Here is a 21,675-nt window from a genome sequence, read left to right as displayed (position 1 = left end):
TTGATATCTAATTACAGCCATAGCAATTGATGATTCCCTCTAGCTCCTTTTGAACAAAGCTAGACTAGTTCCATAAGATTCATTTTCATTTACAAAAGTGTGAGAAAAATGTTTATTTTTTATTTATTTTTAGGAAGACTTTTGTTACACACCTTGTTTTGGTACTGAATATAAAATAAAAGAGTATTGTACGGTTAATTTTATCACTTAGAGATTGTTTGTTTCAGCACAAAGCTACGCAATACGCTATCTGCGTTCTGTTCATCACAAAGAAATCGAGCCTCGGATTATAGTCTTACCGCTTACATGCATCTTTCAAAGAACATTTAATATTACACGTTTATGTTATTGTCTTTTTACATACGTTTAAGCAGGCATAGGCAAGGACTCCACAGACTATTGTGCTAACTGAAGCATAGTTGCAGAATCAATCGTACGGAAACAGTAGATATACAAGACAATGAAGAAGGTATTCGGTGACGTTTTTATATCATGATTAAGCAATAAACCTAATGTCATTTATCAGAAAAGTTAATTAATAACGGCTAATGAGAATTCGTGTAAAATGTTTTGTACGTTTCTGAGACTTCGTAAGTCCATTCAAAACACATCACATACAATATGAAGGTACAAAATTAGACTCAGGATTCTTGTTAATTTACGATTATCGTGAAAATTCACAAACAGTATACTCAAACGTGGCACTATTAAACGTTATTTACTAGAGATGTATACAAATGTTTATAGATAGCTTGTTGTGTTGTTTGTTGTTGTTATTTTTCTCAAAAGTTGTAAAAAATACTGGAGGAATTTGGTCATTTTTGACAATAGGAAACGAAAGAAAAACGGTCTTTACTTCTAGATAATAAAAATATTTCATTTCAGCTGAGTTCTTATGATACGAGCCCTGATGGAGACAGAGAGCGAAACATTTGCTGAAATAAAGTTTTTATTGTCAAATGAAATGTAAAGGCTGTTTTTATTATTATTCAGAAATGATGTTTAGTTTTGTTTGGAAAATATGTGGATTAATTCAGTAAAATCAGCATTTACATTTTCAGAATTTTCTCCTTTATTAAATCGTTATTGAAATGTTCTTTACACATGAAAATGCACTCTATCTATTCTGAAAAATATTCAAAGTATTGCATGAAAAACCATTGCTACAGGTTACTTGTAATGTCCTACAATTTCTATCAACTAAAATATAGTTCAAACTGTCAAATAAATATGACGCTTATAAATGATTAGTTATACAGAAATAGAAAATACTACTTTTAAGATGCCACGCGATGTTGCGCAACGTGAACCTGACTTAACCAGTTTAAAAGACACGTACAACCACGCACAATTATCAGAAATACATTTATTTAGTATCAGCGTTGTAAAGTACTTCAAACATACTGTTTCGAAAACAAGATACGCACACGTCAAAATGCTTTACGGTTTATCATTTAAAAGCTGTTTTATGGATATGCCACCTAGCGAACGTTTCCCTAACGTTGTGGGATTACCGGATTATTTGGGTTGAAGTTTCGAATTGGATTAATGAATTGAAGAGACTGTTTTCGCCACATACCTTACAGCTGGCGCTTATCGATAATTATTGGATTACAAACTGGGACATACTTTGTCACTAAGGAAACGCACAGTAACCTTTGTGTATCGTAAATATTTCCATTAGAAAATCAAAACAAAAATCATGTTTTAAGAGAATTTCCCTTAAAGGGGAACAGCGTGATTGAGTATGCTTTTGATTCAATATTTTGGCAAGGATTACCACATAATCTTCTACCATTTATGTCTCATTTAGCTACACTGTAACTTTTAATGAATTAAACTGTATCTTAATTGAAAATAAACTTTTACAATGCAATATTTCATGAACATTTTCATTTAAGTCAATTTTTCGTATAAACATTCTCGTGCAGATTGATTTTAAACTCTGTTATTTTATAATACTATTATGCCTTAAGCGAGTTTCGACAGGCATATTTAGTACTAATTACAATATTAGAATTATTTAAGATTGAGTATTATATTTCTGGCTTGCAAAATTAAAACTAAGGTCTGTGTGGATATTGTAAAAAAAAACTTCAATAATTTTTTCCATAATAGTTATTGTTACTTAGGAAACATCTTCAAAGTTTAAGTACAAACAAGTATTATTCAAAACTAACAATTTTTGAGGATTAGACAAAGGGTAAATAAAGTAATAGGTACTCTAAAATGAAGACAGTAAATAAGTTAGTGTTAACAGCTAATGGTTTAAAACAGTTATGATAAGTAAAAAGATTAACTAATGGAAGTAACTACTGATTCGAACCAGTAAGAGTAATAAAACGGTTAACAGCTATCAGTTACAATAAGTAAAAACGTAAGGATATAGTAATGAAAACAGTAACTAATTACAAGAAATACAAACGTAAGAATGCAGTAATAAAACAACTACTAATTACAATAAATACAAACGTAAGAATGCAGTAACGAAAACAACTACTAATTACAATAACTACAAACGTAAGAATGCAGTAACGAAAACAGCTACTAATTACAAGAAATACAAACGTAAGAATACAGTAATGAAAACAACTGCTACTTCGAGACTGAGCATTAAGCTAAGCGGATAAATTAACTACACAAGCCTAGCGTTAGGCTAAGAATGTAGGTAATAATGTATTAAGTAATTTGTTAGTCATTTTTAACTGTTAGCAATATAAAATAGTAAGTACATATAAGAGTTTGTGACAGAAAATATACTTGTATGTATAAATATAAGACAGTAGCTTTAGTTACATAGAAGTGTAAAATAGATGGAAACTATAATACAGGTTTTAAACAATTAGCATAATTGTACGAATTTTCAGATAGTGTAATGATAATAATACCATGTACCAACACTTACTAATTATAACCTGCGTTACAAGTAATTGTTCCTCATATAAATTATAATCTATTTCATAACGTAATTGTTAAAACATAAATACTCAAGTCCTCTAGTAATCTTTCTCTTTTCTACGGCGTTTAGCCAATGTAATATGTTATTCTGTTTCAACATTTTGACAGAAATACATGTTAAATGTAATATTTCCTCATATCAATAATAATATGTTTAATAAACAGATTAATGAAAACATTTATGTACATTAACATATATTTAACATAGAAATTTCGCCTTTTATAGATTTATTTACAGCCCTTAACCAATACAATAGTACTTTATTACAATATTTTAACTCGAGATGCATGTTAAATGTAACCTTCCCTTATGTAAAGTAATAACATATTTAATATTACGAGTATTAAGTTCACCAATACAATACAATATTCTGTTTCAGTGGTTTACTTCAGAACGTATTTAAATGTTGTATTCCCTATTCTAAATAGTAATCAGTTTAATAAACTGACTCTTAAGATTGTTTATATACATAAACAGTTACTTCCTTTAGTAATTTTACTTTTCATACATTTATCAACAGCTGTCAACAAATACCACACGCTTTATTATTTCAAAAGTGTAGCTCGAGATATATCTAAGGTCAAAAGATTACGTAATAGCACGTGTATCATTACATAACCAATAGAAGTTACTGAAGTAATAAAGTAAATTGGTGAAAGAGCTGGTAACTAATGCGGATTGGTTTACAAGAACAACCCTGAGCTCTCAGTGTCGACAAACTGCGAAACAGTTTCTGAATTAATTTTCTCTTTTATGTATTGTGAAATTACTTTGCAGTTACAAGTTCTCTTTGTTACATTTTAAAATATTATATCTGAAAACTTAATTGAAGAGAATTAAACACAAATTATCATTCTTTTTTATCCTTCACTTGTAATGTTTATAATTATATATACATTAAAATTCCTGTTACAGACGAAAAGAACGAACAGCGACGAGTTTCTGACCGGCTGATAATGAAATCTCTTTCTAAACCTGAGGCACGTTTCCGTTAGAAACTTCGGATTCTTCGACGGAAAAACTGTGTGTCGAAAGTGCTGCCCATCTTTCCCGATTTAACTCTGCTCCGTCCACCATTTCCATAAACCTTGGGTTGATAGTTACCAAGCTCTAAAGTAAAGCAATAATACATTAAAGTGAGTTGCAGAGTAAACAACGATATATTAACGAGTACAGCAACAGTAAAGTGAGTTGACGAGTAGAGCAACAATATATTAAAGTGCGTCAAAGAGTAAACCAACAATACATTAAAGTGCGTCAAAGAGTAAACCAACAATACATTAAAGTGCGTCAAAGAGTAAACCAACAATACATTAAAGTGCGTCAAAGAGTAAACCAACAATACATTAAAGTACGTTAAAGAGTAAACCAACAATACATTAAAGTACGTTAAAGAGTAAACCAACAATACATTAAAGTACGTTAAAGAGTAAACCAACAGTACATTAAAGTACGTTAAAGAGTAAACCAACAATATATTAAAGTGTGTCAAAGAGTAAACCAACAATACATTAAAGTACGTTAAAGAGTAAACCAACAGTACATTAAAGTACATCAAAGTGTAAACCAATAATGCATTAAAGTACGGTAAAGAGCAATACAGCAATACATTAAAGTGAGTTAACAAGTAAAACAACAACATATTAAAATGGGTTAACAAGTAAAGCTACGATAGAGTAATGTGAGCTAACGAGTGAAGCAAAGGAACAATAAAATAAAGTGGATTAACGAGTAATACGATAAAAAAGCGAGTTAATAATTATTTATTCATAGGAGAAAATATATTGTTCATTTGAAACTTCATAGTTATAAGTAAGTACAATGTTTTCCATAATTTATATTAATAAAAACAACATCTTATTTGTATAAAAAACACCTGGAAATATAAACGTAACTATGAATTTATATCTGTTTTAAATCATCCTTTTTTCCTGAGTGAAAAAGTTAGACTTTAGAGATACGCTAATAACCAGGAAAACGTTAATTTAAAAACCAAAATAAATGACAACATTTTTAAACGTTAATAAATTAAACTCGTTAACACTTAACAATGACGAGTTGGTTTGTGTGTACAAGCCTGAAAATATATAAACTTAATGCTTTTCAGAAATAGTCTTATGGGTTAATACCCTATATAATATAAAGAAATTACGAAGTAACGTGCAAAGAAGGTGTATTATATAATGAAAAATAACACCTTGAAGCAAAGAATAAATACTTTACCTGTAGAGTAGAGAGCTAAAAATGATCATTTAGCCTAATATCTCTGTTGTGTTTGCTCTACAGTGACAGTCTGTGGACTTATACCATTAGAAACCGATTTCGATAAAATGGTGGGCAGAGTAAAGATAGCCCACTGTGTAGCCTTGTGATTAACTACAAACAAACAAAAATATTCCTACATTTTTGGTTTGTTTTGAATTTCGCACGTAAGTACAAAACGGCAGTGACAGAAGGAAAGCAGCTAGTCAACACTATCCACCGCCAATCAAAGGCCATTGTTTTACCAACTAATAGCAAAATTGACCGTCATATTATGATGCCCCAACTAATGACATTGGATACGTATTCGATGTGGCAGAGATTAGAACCCGCAACCTTGTAATTTTACCCTTTGAATATACATTGTTTTAAATTTCTTATTTGATCTCGTTGATTCATTTGATGCTGAGCTGTCATTCGTAAAATTCTTTTAATTTACATTCTTTAAACGAATAGCGTTTCCTTATTGTATGACACTGGTTTAAAATACAATTTTAGTTGTATTTTTGAAAGGCATACCTTATATAAAGGCAGACATATAGAATCAATCCAGTCATACTGAAGTTGAGGCAATTCGTGTTTCTTTTCTCTGTCCATCAAAGCCTGAATGCAAAAATATATTACAGTATTATGATTGTAAGTTACCTTAACATAGTTATGATAAATATACTATTGTATATTACTATATCATTTAAATAAAAAAGCTAATACTTTCACTAACAGAAATCAACCCGATGGTACTCTCGATATAAAAATAAATAAATCTCTTTTATGTCTTAAAAATACAGTATTTATCATAGCTGTATTATCACCAGTTCTCCTGTTATAAATTATACAAAAAAAAGTTCTGATTTATCAGATTTTGATGTATTGTTTGTTTGTTTTTGGATTTCGCGAAGAGCTACACGAGCATCTGTGCCAGACGTCTCCTTAATTTAACGAAGTAAGACTAGAGGGAAAGCAGCTAGTCATCACCACCCACTGCTAACTCTTGCGCTACTCTTTTACCAACGAGCAGTGGGATTGACCGACACATTATAACGCCCCAACGACTGAAAGGGCGTATATGTTTGGTGTGTCGGAAATTCGAGCCCGTGGCCCTCAGATTATGAATCGATTGTCGGGTCAGCTTTTGATGTATAAAATATTAAATTGCCTTCCAATTGTACCTATAACACCGTAATTAAACATTCAGTTCCAAAGGTGTTTTGTCAGTATAACCAAGAAGGGTTCAAACATCATCTACATTGACTGACTGCAGAAGAAATATAAACGAAATTAATGTTATTTCATCTAAAACTTAGCGTTACTATTGAGTTGCAAAAATGAAACTTAACTTTGAAATAATCCAAACCAAGTATGTTAATTTTTATACGTAAAGCCGTAGAAACGATAATATAAATTTTCTTTATGTTATTATTAAATATTTATAACAAAAAAGTGCTTTAATTTCGAATTTTCTCAACTTACTGAATTAATCACTGCGCAAAGTGAATCGTATTTTTGATTAAACGTCTTTTCTACATTCACAATGATGGCAAAAAAATAAAAGGAACGTAAACCAAAAATGATTAAAATGTTAAAATGGCAAAGAAACATAAACCATAATGTATTAACATGGCAAAGGAACGTAAACTAAACACCATTAAAATGACATAGGAATGTAAACCAAACACTATTAAGATGGCAAAGGAACGTAAACAAAACACCATTAAAATTACATAGGAATGTAAACCAAACACTATTAAAATGGCAAAGTAACGTAAACTAAACACCAATAAGATGGAAAAAAGAGAAAGTAAATTGATTGCTATTAGAAACTTCCATGTGAATGTATACCATATCTTTGATTTTAACCAGTTTCTAATGACATCACGATGTTTCCCTCACAATGATTAAAATCAAAAGCGAAGCAGAACTAACAAATTGACTTATCTTTAAATTACAACAAATGGAATTTATCTTCACACAAATTTTCACTCTAAGTGGACACGTGGGAGAAATAAGGATGAAGTAGTAACAACCATTTGTTTTGAAAAAGTCATTAATTATTAACTTTCCTGCACTCAGAGAGGATTATATATAAACATTAGTTTACCGGAGGATTTTATCACACTACACGATGTAATGAATTTCATCATCATCATCATATGGCACTCGATTCCTTAAGGAACATAGGGCCGCAATTGCTGCGGTTTCGGTAACAGGCTGGTTTTTTAAGTGAGTAGGTTGTTAGCCTACTGCACAACCCCCAATCTGGAGGACCATTTCTCAACCCACCGAGGGAAATCGAACCCCTGATTTTAGCGTTGTAAATCCGGAGATATACCGCTGTACTAGCGGGGGGCATGTAACGGATTTACTGTTATACATTCATTTTAATATCTACGTTTTAGTTTTGTGTGTATTTCAAAATATGTGTAACTAGTATTAAATGTTTTCCGAAATTTATGCCTATCCTCTAAATTTATAGAATATTCTCGAGTGTAAAAATCAACAATGTATATTTTGCATTGTTGTTAACTAAAATTTCTAAAATCGCGTCTTAACGTTTATAAACCACCATGCGGAAAGGGAGTTTAATATTGTTGGTTTGCTATAGTTAGCATATTATAAGCCTCGGAAGCTATAACTGTAATTAATGCATATTAATTGGGAACTACAAGTATTTGTCCAGCAAAGTTTTTAGATTTCAAACATCATAAACTGCTGATCTTCAGATAATTAGCTTCGGATGTTGGTATGTCTACAAATTATTAGATATTTTCGTCGGTGAAAAATTTACGTGTGCTCACTGAAGCAGCTAGCTAGCTAGCCGTTATAAAAACTGTACCAATCTCATGTCAGCTTTAACTCTCTCATCGTGAAACGTCGATAAAAATATTCAATTTCAGACCAGATAAAAGACTCGGTATTGTTTGTTAGTTTGTAAAACTTCTGTATATAAATCATTATTTCTAATAATCGTCATTACAGTTTGTATTGTTTTTTGTATATTAAAATATATTTGTGTTAAGAAAGAAAATTGCGTTTATCAATCTTGTTGACAAATATCATAAACTTGTTACATATCTGCATTTAATTAATTTCTAAATTTAAATTAAGATTTCAGGCTATTTGAAGTCGTAACCCGTAACATAATAAATCGGAGATTTGTCCGAGATAAATTATAATATGTAAGAATGGTTTATATATAAACCCTAGCTTACCGGAGGTTGAATTTTCAACTGTTTCTTCTCTTTGTCTCCTTGCTCAAAAAATTCGTTTGTAACTAATTCTGCCACCTAAAAACAACACATAATAATGTGCAAATCAGGAGATTGGAAGTACAAAACAAGAAACTAGAAAGAATCTATATATTTGGAGCGATTCTGTTACAAATAATCAGAGAGTTTTGAGATATTTTGCTATTCTGAAATAAGAAAGAAACATTAATAGTTGCTTTATAACAATATATTTTTTGCAAGTGTTTTTGTTGTGTTTTTTTTCAATGGTCTAGGGTTACTAATTTTAATTGAACAGTTTACAGCACCTTAAGCGATACGTGGACTAAAATGAACGGTCAAGTTCATGGACAGTTGTCTTTAACTGTGAGCTGCTGGCCATAAGGAAGACAACCAGTCAGCAGCATTCTCCGTGTCTTATACGCTTACTCTTAACCGAATAACGAGATTAAAGCCCTTACAAATGAACGAGTAGAACGATACTAAACGTTTCAATAGGCAGTCTGGCACTCAAACACTTAGGCCGTACCTGACCACAAGGTTTAAGGAGTTAGATCTTTTAAAGAAAGAAACGTTTCTATTTAATCAATCCTAGACCGTTCTAATGCTTATTTCATTTCTATCACAAAGTATATTTTCACTTAACTAAAATTGAAGGAGTTACATACTTTTCTTTGAACGTGCCATGGTTTAGTGCCAGCTCCGAGATCACAAGCTGTCATCAACATACTACGTAGTATCTCTCTGTGGTCTTCAAAATCCCAGTTATACGTTCCATTGTTTACAAAAGAAAAGAATTTTCCTCGTAACCTAAGAAAAACATCCACTTTAATAAAATTCCTAACGCAATTTCTATCATATACTTGCCTAGATTGTGAAAAAAAAAATTATGTAACTATTTTGAATGATATCTGTGTATGTATAACCCTGAATTGTCATATGATATAAAATATTCACACTTATTTATCTACCTCGTGGCATGGCATGGTGGTTAGGGTGTCTCACTCGCAATCTGAGGCTGATGGGTTCGAATCTCTGTCATCGAACGTACTACAAAGGAATGCCATCTGATCCTAATTTTGAACGTATAAGATTAAAGGGAATGCAACTAGTGAATACTACCCATCGAAAATTCTTGGACTACTCTCTCAGCAACTAATATTGGAATTGTTCGTCACACTGTAATACCTCCACGGCTGAAAGAGCAGGTACGTTCAGTGAGAAAATTCGACTTGCGGTCCACGAATTGCGAGTCAAGTGTCATAACCATCAGGGCATGGCAGGTCTTTTACACCTTTAGAGTTTATGATATTTAACTTCAATATAGAGTACGTTCACATCAAATTTCAATGTCAGACTGGCACCAATATTACATATATAAAACCAGAGTGTCGATAAAACCCAGCGGAACCTTAGCAGCTCCTAAAGCAGAGGTCCAGATGCAGGTGCGAACATATGATAGAGTCTTTGAGTAGATATCTAACCATCATTACATAACAGGAGTTGCAGATAACCTGTCTCTGTTTGTATTATGTATAATATTTTAATTTGTTCCATATTCTGCTAAGGACCTGTATGATTGGCTTTCGTTCTCCTATGGTATTTCACTAGAGTAAAACAAAGTTGTCTTTTATTCATTGAAAATCTGACCACTTTAAACAATTATTCATATCAATGAGAAAATCATGTGTGAGACAACTCGATATTAAGATAGCATATAATAAATGTAAATCATTTGCATTTCTGATCGCATGACAAGTTATTTAATACTTTAAAAAACCTTACAGAGAAAGTATTTTAAAATTCCAATCAATTCCACATGAAAATCCTACAAATCACAAATCTACTTTTGTGATACGCTTTGGTCAAATGTGTTTCTCGTCTTTCATGGCACAAACATACGATTATACGGAATAAATCACCTTTTAAAACATTGTTCTTATCTTACATTCGTATGTGAACAATCGTGACGACTAGTTTTCAAACGCGACATATTTTAATTCATGATTTAAATTTAAATTATTATTTTTTTCTGATTTGTTAAACAGTAATTAATCTTTCCTCAAAATGTTTTTAAATTCGAGTTTATGAAAAATGTGTGATGGTGTATCTTTCTTTCTCTAAGTCTCTGGGAAAAAAACTGAGGTTTGATGTTTTAAAATATATCCTTCGTCTTATTCATGGTACAAAATGTTCAGTGATAATTTATGCATGACTCAAAATAGCTCATATTTTCCTTTTGAAATAAAACACACGTCAGTCAAACATTTGGTAACCGAGTGTGAGGTTATTGCTGTATTAAACATATTGCTGTAAACTACTAATTTAATTTTACTTCTCGTTACTTAAACTAGAAATACATGTGTATAAAGTTGCTTCTTGGAGACCTCAGTAATTAGATAGATAATAAGGAGAGGTTAATAGAGGGCAACTGCTGACAGTTTTATGAAGTTTGGGGAAAATGCATTTAGTTGGATATTTGTAGAATTAGCTGGCTTTCCCGGAAACTTCGTGAGCTATTTTTGCCTTGAAACATTTTAAAAAACTGGACATAAAATCAGTAAGACAATCAATGTGGAAATACCATTGACTTGAACAAAATACGTTAACTGTGAGACAGTGACTTCTGAGTCCCTTGGTTGTTCTATGCCTAGGTTTGTCATGGTTAATAAATGTACTATTTAATATACCTTTACAAATTCTTGCTGGCAGCTGTGAACGTGGTGGATTAATTGAACAAAAGTTTGCACGAGATATTTACAAAGGGAATATCAATCATTACTACAAAACCTTAAGTAGCAGTTTATGAAGGCTGAGAAACTCGATCAAATAACAGAAAACTAGAATGACACACGAGAAGGTTGAGAGGTGACTGAGGTAACAGAAAACCTTGTTAGTAGTTAAGCACAAAGATAACTTGCTATCTACGTTTTGCCTACCATGGATATCGAGACCAGATTTCTAGCGTTAAAATATCGCAAATATATTGCTGTGTCACTAGGGGCTGGAGGGGCAGAAAAAGCTAGAAACGTATTTACAACCACAGAAATACGTATTATACACAAAAGTTAATTAAATTATTTTTAATTTACAGTTTGGTTTTAAGCACGAGCTATATGTTGTTGTGTCCATTACGGGTATTGGAACCCGAGTTTAGGCCAAGTAATAAAAAGAACCAACTTTTTAGTAACTATGGAGTGTGCGAGTGCTTTTTATAGGAAAGCCACATGAGGCTCTCTGCTATGTCCACAGATGGGAGTCGAAAACCCTAATTGTAGCGTTGTAAATCCGTAGACTTTTCTGTCCCCCACTGAAGCCAGTAACTGTGGAGGAAAATCATATTTGTTAAGTTTTGGCGGGGAGATACTCAACTGTGGACAGCTGTTTCTAATCTTGAATTAAAAAAATAGAGAAGAAAAAATGAATCACCTATGGCCAGTTACTGGGCTACTTTTGTTTAACGGAATACTGTTTTGTTTGACGGAATACTTGGCTCGGCATGGCTTAGCACGTTAAGGCGTGCGCTTCGTAATCTGAGGGTCGCGGGTTCGCGCCCGAGTCGCGACAAACATGCTCGCCCTTCCAGCCGTCGGGGCGTTATAAAGTGACGGTCAATCCCACTTTTCGTTGGTAAAAGAGTAGCCCAAGAGTTGGTGGTGATGACTAGCTGTCTTCCCTCTAGTCTTACACTTCTAAATTAGGGACGGCTAGTACAGATAGCCCTCGAGTAGCTTTGTGCGAAATTCCAAAACAAACATTGACGGAATACTGTTTTGTTTTTGTTAGTAGCAGTTGTACGAATTTTCAGATTCCTGTTCCGGTGAATAAATAAATAAATGTAAAGACTAACATTGTTATTATTAAATGATAACAGTTTAGAATGGAACAGATCTTAAAAACTTAATATTAACCACAATTTGTAAGCTGTAGACTTGCAGATTGTTATCACTAAAACTAGTGTCAAACCGATTAGGTTAACAACCAAAACGTAGTTCTGTCCTTTAATACGCATTAAACACAAATGAATATTCTTTAAAGACATATATTTGTCCCAAGCAGTATTGTAGTAAAAAAACAACAACCTCTTCGTCGAAGATATTTTGTTTCTCGTTAAACTAGAGCGTAGTATTCTCCTAAAAGAAAAGGACATTAGACATTCCAGTCAAAAATATATCAGTCGTAGTTTCGAAAATTTCCTCACATTGTTGGATGAAACAATGTCCATCTTGCATGTACGTTCTACACACACAAAAATAACTTCAATTGCACTACGGTTTGTAATCATAAATCTGGCATGATTCGAATTAGATAAATTAATTTTTCAAACCGCCTACATCTTGCCAATCGGACATAACTCTGAAATGAGTGAAGAAAACAACAATCGAGTTTGACGAAGGCTTGAAGCGATTAAGCAAAGACTTTATAAAGGAATATGCCCACACCACCACGATCATTCAGCAGTAATTTTACGAACTTGCAATGATGGAATCATGGGATCGATTCCTGCGGTAGACACAGCAAAAGACACCTAGTGTGGCTTTATTCTAAAAGAAACAAAATAAATGTTGAGATCAGGGAATCTTAGCTCATTTAATAACGTAGTAACTGATAATGAAATACCCATTTGAATGAATCACACTCGTGGCCGTTTTTCACTAAATGTTGTTCAACCAATTTTAAAATTAGGGCTCAGAAAACTTAGTTATGACCGGCGCTAAACACCATCGTGATTGGAGGATTGTCAGGAAAGACGGGCCATCAGTCAGCTTTGAAGATTGTCATACATTAACAGTTAAAGCTGGAAAAGAAATATGCTTCTCAGATATCGTTTCGTTCATAGTGTGTGCTATTTGTTACAATCTCATATGTTACCTTGTAAGTTTATCATATGTCATCATAGGTCATTTTTATTTAATCTTTTGCTTTCAGAAACTGTGTTATTTTATTGCTTACTTCTAACAAACTGTTCGATTCATACATCACAAGAAAAGTTTTAAGAATTATGATCTCCGGTACTAAGCTGTTATTTCTTCTTACTGCAAATACGTACACAACCAGTTAAGAACGATGTGTTAAAAATTATTATGAATCTTGTGATATTTTTAATGTCATTTATATTGTGCATCGACAGATCACGTTGTATAAGGCGTTATATACTATAATACGTTTTACTTTCTCTAACAGTTTGCAAGTCATATTTTTTACCAACGATAACAGACTCCAGTATTGGATATTTTTAAGAACTACCTACGTGTAACAAAATCCTGTCACACCTAAATTTACAACTCTTAACACTCCTGGTTGTTGGTTTTTTTAAGGCAAAGCTACACAATGGGCTACCTACCCTCTATCCACAGCAGAGAACTGAGCCAAGCATCTTTGCATTGTAAATCCAGGCAGTTACCAATGAACTAACGGAAGACGAAATTTAAGCTAATAGTGTTTACATTTTTGAAGTACAAAATCAAATGTGTAAACTAGAGCTCAGTGCTCATATTTTGCTGGCGTTTCGATCTAATTACTTACACGTTCATTACCACACTTTACAAGCTCATTTCGCTCTGTTGCTATAACAGACTGACGCTTATTTGACTAATATCACTAAACTATGGTTGCAACAGTTCAAAGCAATTAAAGTAACACTGTTGTGAATTACTACTGGTGTTGATTTTGGTTAATTAATGCTATACGTGATAATAACTTATATAATTTATAGACTTACCATGTTTGCATTCAACCCTTACCCTCTCTCTCGCATTTGAAATTTCAAGCCTGAAATAACATTAAAGAACACTTTATGTAGTCTTGATTATGAATCATTCAAATGAAACTTACTGGAAATACGTAGACAAGTCAGTCGCCAAAATAGCGTGTTTTAAGATATTCATGACCCGGCTGTAGTCATCAGCAGAAAGAAGTGAAAATATGTTGTGACCCTGGAAAAGATTTAAGAAATAAATTAGTTTAATTAATCTTAACTCCAGGTACTGTATTGCCATCTAACGGTTAAAATATGAACTATCTTTAGCATAGAAACCTCAACATACTGTGCACACGTAGATATATATATAATATATAGATATAGATAGATAGATAATTTTACATATACGCTAAGTAGTGCAATTTTATAAGTCAAATCTCCCGGTGAATTGTATTTCAACGCTCTAATAAGCATACACTGACTACGATAAATCAACATACTGTATTTTTCATAAATGTGTTTATGTTGAAATCTTAATGCAGTACGTTATCTCTATGATCTCACTGAAAAAGTAAAAAAGAAATTTTATACTTTACGAGTGTGAAAATTAACAAACGATTATTAATATAATATTTCAACTTAAATAGAAAAACCAATAATGCAAGTTACTCCATTATCCTAATATAGTGTTTGTAGGGTGACTATTGTTGTGGTTGAGGATGAAACATCAAGAATGGTGAACATTTATTTGTTGGTTTTACGCCACCGCCAATAACGGAGGATAAGTAAAACATCCATTCATTAGTAAAATATTCATTCATTAGTAAAATATTCATTCATTAGTTAAATATCCATTCATTAGTAAAATATCCATTCATTAGTAAAATACCCATTCATTAGTAAAATACCCATTTATTAGTAAAATACCCATTTATTAGTAAAATATCCATTCATTAGTAAAATATTAATTCATTAGTAAAATATCCATTCATTAGTAAAATTCCCATTCATTAGTAAAATATCCATTCATTAGTAAAATACCCATTCATTAGTAAAATATCCATTCATTAGTAAAATACCCATTCATTAGTAAAATATCCATTCATAAGTAAAATATTAATTCATTAGTTAAATATCCATTCATTAGTAAAATACCCATTTATTAGTAAAATATCCATTCATTAGTAAAATATCCATTCATAAGTAAAATATTAATTCATTAGTAAAATATCCATTCATTAGTAAAATACCCATTCATTAGTAAAATATCCATCCATTAGTAAAATATCCATTCATTAGTAAAATATCCTTTCATTAGTAAAATATCCTTTCATTAGTAAAATATCAATTCATTAGTAAAATACCCATTCATTAGTAAAATATCCATTCATTAATAAAATACCCATTCATTAGTAAAATATCCATTCATTAGTAAAATACCCATTCATTTGTAAACTATCCATTCATTAGTAAAATTCCATTCATTAGTAAAATACCCATTCATTAGTAAAATATCCTTTTATTAGTGAAATATCCATTCATTAGTAAAATACCCATTTATTTGTAAACTATCCATTCAATAGTAAAATATTCATTCATTAGTAAAATACCCATTCATTAGTAAAATATCCTTTTATTAGTAAAATATCCATTCATAAGTAAAATATTAATTCATTAGTAAAATATCCATTCATTAGTAAAATTCCCATTCATTAGTAAAATATCCATTCATTAGTAAAATACCCATTCATTAGTAAAATATCCTTTCATTAGTAAAATATCCTTTCATTAGTAAAATATCAATTCATTAGTAAAATACCCATTCATTGGTAAAATATCCATTCATTAATAAAATACCCATTCATTAGTAAAATATTCATTCATTAGTAAAATATTAATTCATTAGTAAAATATCCATTCATTAGTAAAATATCCATTCATTAGTTAAATATCCATTCATTAGTAAAATATCCATTCATTAGTAAAATACCCATTCATTAGTAAAATACCCATTTATTAGTAAAATACCCATTTATTAGTAAAATATCCATTCATTAGTAAAATATTAATTCATTAGTAAAATATCCATTCATTAGTAAAATTCCCATTCATTAGTAAAATATCCATTCATTAGTAAAATACCCATTCATTAGTAAAATATCCATTCATTAGTAAAATACCCATTCATTAGTAAAATATCCATTCATAAGTAAAATATTAATTCATTAGTTAAATATCCATTCATTAGTAAAATACCCATTTATTAGTAAAATATTCATTCATTAGTAAAATATCCATTCATAAGTAAAATATTAATTCATTAGTAAAATATCCATTCATTAGTAAAATTCCCATTCATTAGTAAAATATCCATTCATTAGTAAAATACCCATTCATTAGTAAAATATCCTTTCATTAGTAAAATATCCTTTCATTAGTAAAATATCATGTAAAATTCATTCATTAAAATACCCATTCATTGGTAAAATATCCATTCATTAATAAAATACCCATTCATTAGTAAAATATCCATTCATTAGTAAAATACCCATTCATTTGTAAACTATCCATTCATTAGTAAAATATATTCATTCATCCATTCATTAGTAAAATACCCATTCATTAGTAAAATACCCCATTAGTAAAATATTCCATTAGTAAAATATCCATTCATTATTCATTAGTAAAATACCCATTTATTAGTAAAATATCCATTCATTAGTAAAATACCCATTCATTTGTAAACTATCCATTCAATAGTAAAATATTCATTCATTAGTAAAATACCCATTCATTAGTAAAATATCCTTTTATTAGTGAAATATCCATTCAATAGTAAAATACCCATTTATTTGTAAACTATCCATTCAATAGTAAAATATTCATTCATTAGTAAAATACCCATTCATTAGTAAAATATCCTTTTATTAGTAAAATATCCATTCATAAGTAAAATATTAATTCATTAGTAAAATATCCATTCATTAGTAAAATTCCCATTCATTAGTAAAATATCCATTCATTAGTAAAATACCCATTCATTAGTAAAATATCCTTTCATTAGTAAAATATCCTTTCATTAGTAAAATATGAATTCATTAGTAAAATACCCATTCATTAGTAAAATATCCATTCATTAATAAAATACCCATTCATTAGTAAAATATCCATTCATTAATAAAATACCATTCATTTGTAAACTATCCATTCAATAGTAAAATATTCATTCATTAGTAAAATACCCATTCATTAGTAAAATACCCATTTATTAGTAAAATATCCATTCATTAGTAAAATACCCATTCATTAGTAAAATATCCATTCATCTTACAGACCTCACCTGACTTGACAGTATCATTACAGCGTGGTTAAAATGATGCTGTTCCATTGTAGCCTTACTTCCATACAGCAATGCAAGTGCAGATCCACTTCTGTGAAGTTTAAAAGTTTTATTTCAGTCATGTGAGATAATTTAGTCTTTGTTCTGCACACATACACAAAATATTCGTTTGCTTAATCAAGTTTACATATAGAAGCACTCGGATCGTTATAAATGTCTGCTATTATAACATACTCAGTGAAAACACGAGATTTATTTTTAATTAATTTTAAAACTTCTTATTTTTTTTTAATTTTACGACCACCTGCTCTGTCACTTATACAAATATTTAAAATAACACGCTGCAGTAACACATCCGGAGAATGTTCGATACGTGTACTGAGAGAGCTCTTTTTCTTTTAAATAAGACAAACTTACTAAATTTAACTGTACGTTTGAATTGTACAGATATTTACTTATCACAGTTATTTCATTAAAATGAGGAAATAATTATGAAAAAATTAAATCAGGTTTATGGTATAAGGTATTATTGCTGTAGTTAAAAGACAAACAAATGAGGTGAAACATGAACTGAAAGATTTAGGTCCACATAGTGTTAATGGAAACGAACTGAACATTTTTATCCCCCTAAGCACACAGTTCACGACGCTTACTGCTGTTTGTATTTCATTATGATTCAAAATGAAATTAGTAGTTGGATTCCAAGTCATTTATTACGATCAGAATCTGTCTGATGAGGACAGAGCTTTTATCTAATATCATTGAAAAAATTTTTAATAACGTTTGGGTTCAGTTTCAAGTGCTAAGAACTTGACGCTTTCTGTTGCATCAGTTTAAGTGAGTTGGTGTTTTGTGATAGCAAAGCTGCATCGTGCTATCTGCCGTGTCCGCCCAGGGGAATCGAACCAGTTATCTTAGAGTTGTAAATATGAAGACCATCTGTTAGAACATTTAGTAACTTGAACAACAAAGAGGAGTACGAGACAGTTAAAAATTTGGAGATTTTTTAACTTCTAACAGTAAAATCCTTGTTTGTGTCAGAATTCAACCTTTTTGGATTTATCTTTATGTCCTCCAATGGGACAGCGGTAAGTTTACAGACTTACAATGCTAAAATTTGCTGAAAAAAGGAGATAGCCAAATGTGGCTTTAAAACAAACAAATAATTAAGATGAAGCAAATTGTAAAACGTTGTACATCGTTTGTAAGCCAGCTAATGATTTCTATTTTGTTTGTTTGTAATTGAAAATTATATTTTTAGCCAAAGAAGTTTTTATTACTTCTTAAATGTCAAATGAAACGCCTAGGCGGCGTGTTAGTGTTTTCATGGAATGCGTTTTATAGGTGCATCTAAACAAGCTAACCTTGAGCAATAGTTACTGAAAGAGTAGCACGGATAGCCTGTAAAACTCAAATATTTTGACGCTAATGGACGAGCTGTTTATTGTGAATTTTCGCTAAATATCAGGTTGTATCTTTAAAACATGTTTATCATAATGGAGAATTAAGTGAAGAAAGTTTTGGTTGCTGTAAGATGGGTAATGACCATTCAGTGGGTCATTTTGACATTTCATTCACAATCCACCATCGTAATGACCTTAGTGTGATCCTTACCTAATCCGTTTCCTTTTACTTAAAAAAGTTTTAACATTTATATAGACACGTAATCAAAATATGCTTTTAATTATGTTATTTGATACGTTCCTATAAATTATCTATTTGCGATGACAAGTATGTTTTTGTTTTGTGTTTTTCAATGAAAAACACAACGAAACTAATTCACTGTTCTTGTGATTTGAAAGTAATAACAAAATGTATTTTACAAACATTAATGTTCAACTACAGTTTGAAGAAACTCGTTTAAATCAATTTATGCAAATAAGCATAATTCATGCGATATTGCACTATTTTTCAGTTTAAACCTGAGTGAACATTAGGTTTACTACAATCTTAGTTCTAACTATTTCTGTAACATTAGTACACTAGCTGGCTTGCCTTGTATGTATATATCTTGTTAATTTAAAATCTGTTATTGTTATGTGAGAAAAAAAGACCTATATTTAACATTATCATGACTGTTTGTTCAACACATGTAAATTAATGTGATAGAAGTGTCTCTGTCTCCTACTTTAACTAAAGTTACTTATGAATTCTTAGAATGTAAACACTTTCGAAAGTAAATACTTATTTCTATACCAGTCCATTCTGCAAGTTGAAGAGAATACTTGAGCTACAGCAAGTTTTAAGTTTTGAGACTAACACATAGATAACTTGGTCTTTTTTTTCTTGAGTAAGTAGGTTGAGTCGCAATAGATAAATTTAATTAACTTTACTCTGTAAAAGAATAAAGAAAAACTAATCACGTGACATTTAGTTGAACAACTGTGTTTAAAGTTTGATCTCCTTTTATTTAAACTACTGAATTAACATATACAGCACATATGAGACGTGTAAACTTTTATTCTAATATCTTTTGACACCCAAAAGAGGTTCAAATCGATAGTGAACAACAACTATGCGAGACAGATTGCCTTCAAAACAAAGTTTGTAATACCTGTTGCGTCAATCAAATGAAAGACTGTGCTCTAAGATGCACGGATAAAAAAATAGTTGTTTTCCTCACAATTCAATTTTAAATTGCAGAATTTATATAACCAATCCAGTAAAATTAGCTTCACAAAAGAGTTTACAAGTTATAACTGTACAGATTGTGCAAATGGAGTCAATAGAAATCTGAACAATTTACATATAGGTTACAAAAGGATTTCTTTTCTGAAATATACAATTCTTTAAACACTATTTACAATCTCAAACTAATGGTCACTTACTTCTCCTGAAAGGCATTGTTCGTGCCTCGATGGTCGAGGTCGTGACATAGACAACCAATTAGCATTCCAAATATCTCCAAGTCAGTAAGAATAGCTTTTAGACCACAGTTCTGTGAATGTAAATACAATGTTAAATATGGCCAACAACTCTTCAAATATCATTTAAAACAATAAGACGAGTTCAATTGTCAAACTTACCTTAACCTAAAATTATAAAAACAAAGACATTTTACATAATTTAATATAACACCTTGCTAAACGCGGTTTAGATTTGTGTTAACTGATTGATCGATAAGTTTAATAATTTACTTATAGAAAACTGTAATGGACTAACCACCTCAAAAATTTTTAAAAAATTAAGGAACTGAAACGTAAGTGTAACTGATAAACAATTAAAAATACAATACATTTTTGATCTAATATTTGATATTCAATAATTAACAGTTCAAAGAGTATTACGTTGAGAATATGAAATATATGTTTCTGATTTTTTTTCCTGGAACGTTAAATTAAATAAACCTCTGAAAGCGCGTTAGTTAACTTAATACATGATTTATATGTTCTTGTTTTTAACTAAAATATTAACCCTTAATTGAATTTATAATACCACTGATACCTTGCCAAATTTATACAGTTTCGAAACGATTCATTTCTATTTTTCATGATCCAGTCCCACTTCACTCGTATATTAAGTTTTAAAACTTCATTTTATCCTTTCTTTTTTCTATGTCCTGATCCAGTTGCACTTCACTTTTATATTAAGTTTTAAAACTTCATTTTATCCTTTCTTTTTTCTGTGTCCTGATCCAGTTTCACTTCACTTTTATATTAAGTTTTAAAACTCTCAATATGAAAAAGTTACTCTTCAAAGTTCTTTACAAAATAGATAACTACTCCACTTTAGTTTTGATTGGCATCATATGTGGCATGTCGTTTTTTCTAATTTTTGTTTAGTAAAATATGTTCTTTAGTTGACTAGTGGTACTTTAACAGGAGCCATTTTTTGTTTATTTCAGAGCTAAAGTTTAGTCAATGATATTCTGTCTGAGGACAAATGAGATTATTTTCCTGTTTCATTTCAGTTTGCTAGGCCTTAATTTCATTTACAGTTGCCCCCCGCTAGTACAGCGGTATGTCTCCGGATTTACAACCCTACAATCAGGGGTTCGATTCCCCTCGGTGGGCTGAGCAGATAGCCTTTGTGGCTTTGCTAAAAGAAAACAAACAGACATTTACAGTTTATTCTTTGTTCGTCTGCTATAAAAATTATCTGCCACGAGAGTATGAAACCCTGATTGCAACATCACGAAACTTCAAGCTCATCAGTGAGAAACCAGAATTTGTCTATAATAAAGTTGTGC

At 30.8% G+C, this 21,675-nt stretch overlaps 1 protein-coding gene across 1 annotated transcript in view; it reads right to left on the bottom strand.

Annotated features, from left to right (window-relative positions):
* Positions 1-552: 552 nt before the first annotated feature.
* Positions 553-21,675, bottom strand: part of LOC143225037 (dual 3',5'-cyclic-AMP and -GMP phosphodiesterase 11A-like) — a 154,619-nt gene continuing 133,496 nt past the window's right edge. Inside the window, exons 14-20 of the mRNA XM_076453700.1 lie at positions 20,315-20,424; positions 17,487-17,577; positions 14,281-14,381; positions 9,114-9,255; positions 8,431-8,505; positions 5,741-5,824; positions 553-4,069 (exon numbers count right to left, since the gene is read on the bottom strand). Coding sequence (XP_076309815.1) covers positions 3,929-4,069; positions 5,741-5,824; positions 8,431-8,505; positions 9,114-9,255; positions 14,281-14,381; positions 17,487-17,577; positions 20,315-20,424 — 744 coding nt within the window. The 3' untranslated portion in view covers positions 553-3,928. The remainder of the gene's footprint in view (positions 4,070-5,740; positions 5,825-8,430; positions 8,506-9,113; positions 9,256-14,280; positions 14,382-17,486; positions 17,578-20,314; positions 20,425-21,675) is intronic.

Source organism: Tachypleus tridentatus, chromosome 9 (assembly GCF_004210375.1).
Source record: "Tachypleus tridentatus isolate NWPU-2018 chromosome 9, ASM421037v1, whole genome shotgun sequence".
Taxonomy (NCBI): Eukaryota; Metazoa; Arthropoda; class Merostomata; order Xiphosura; family Limulidae; genus Tachypleus; species Tachypleus tridentatus.
This window is presented reverse-complemented; position numbering and strand designations above follow the sequence as displayed.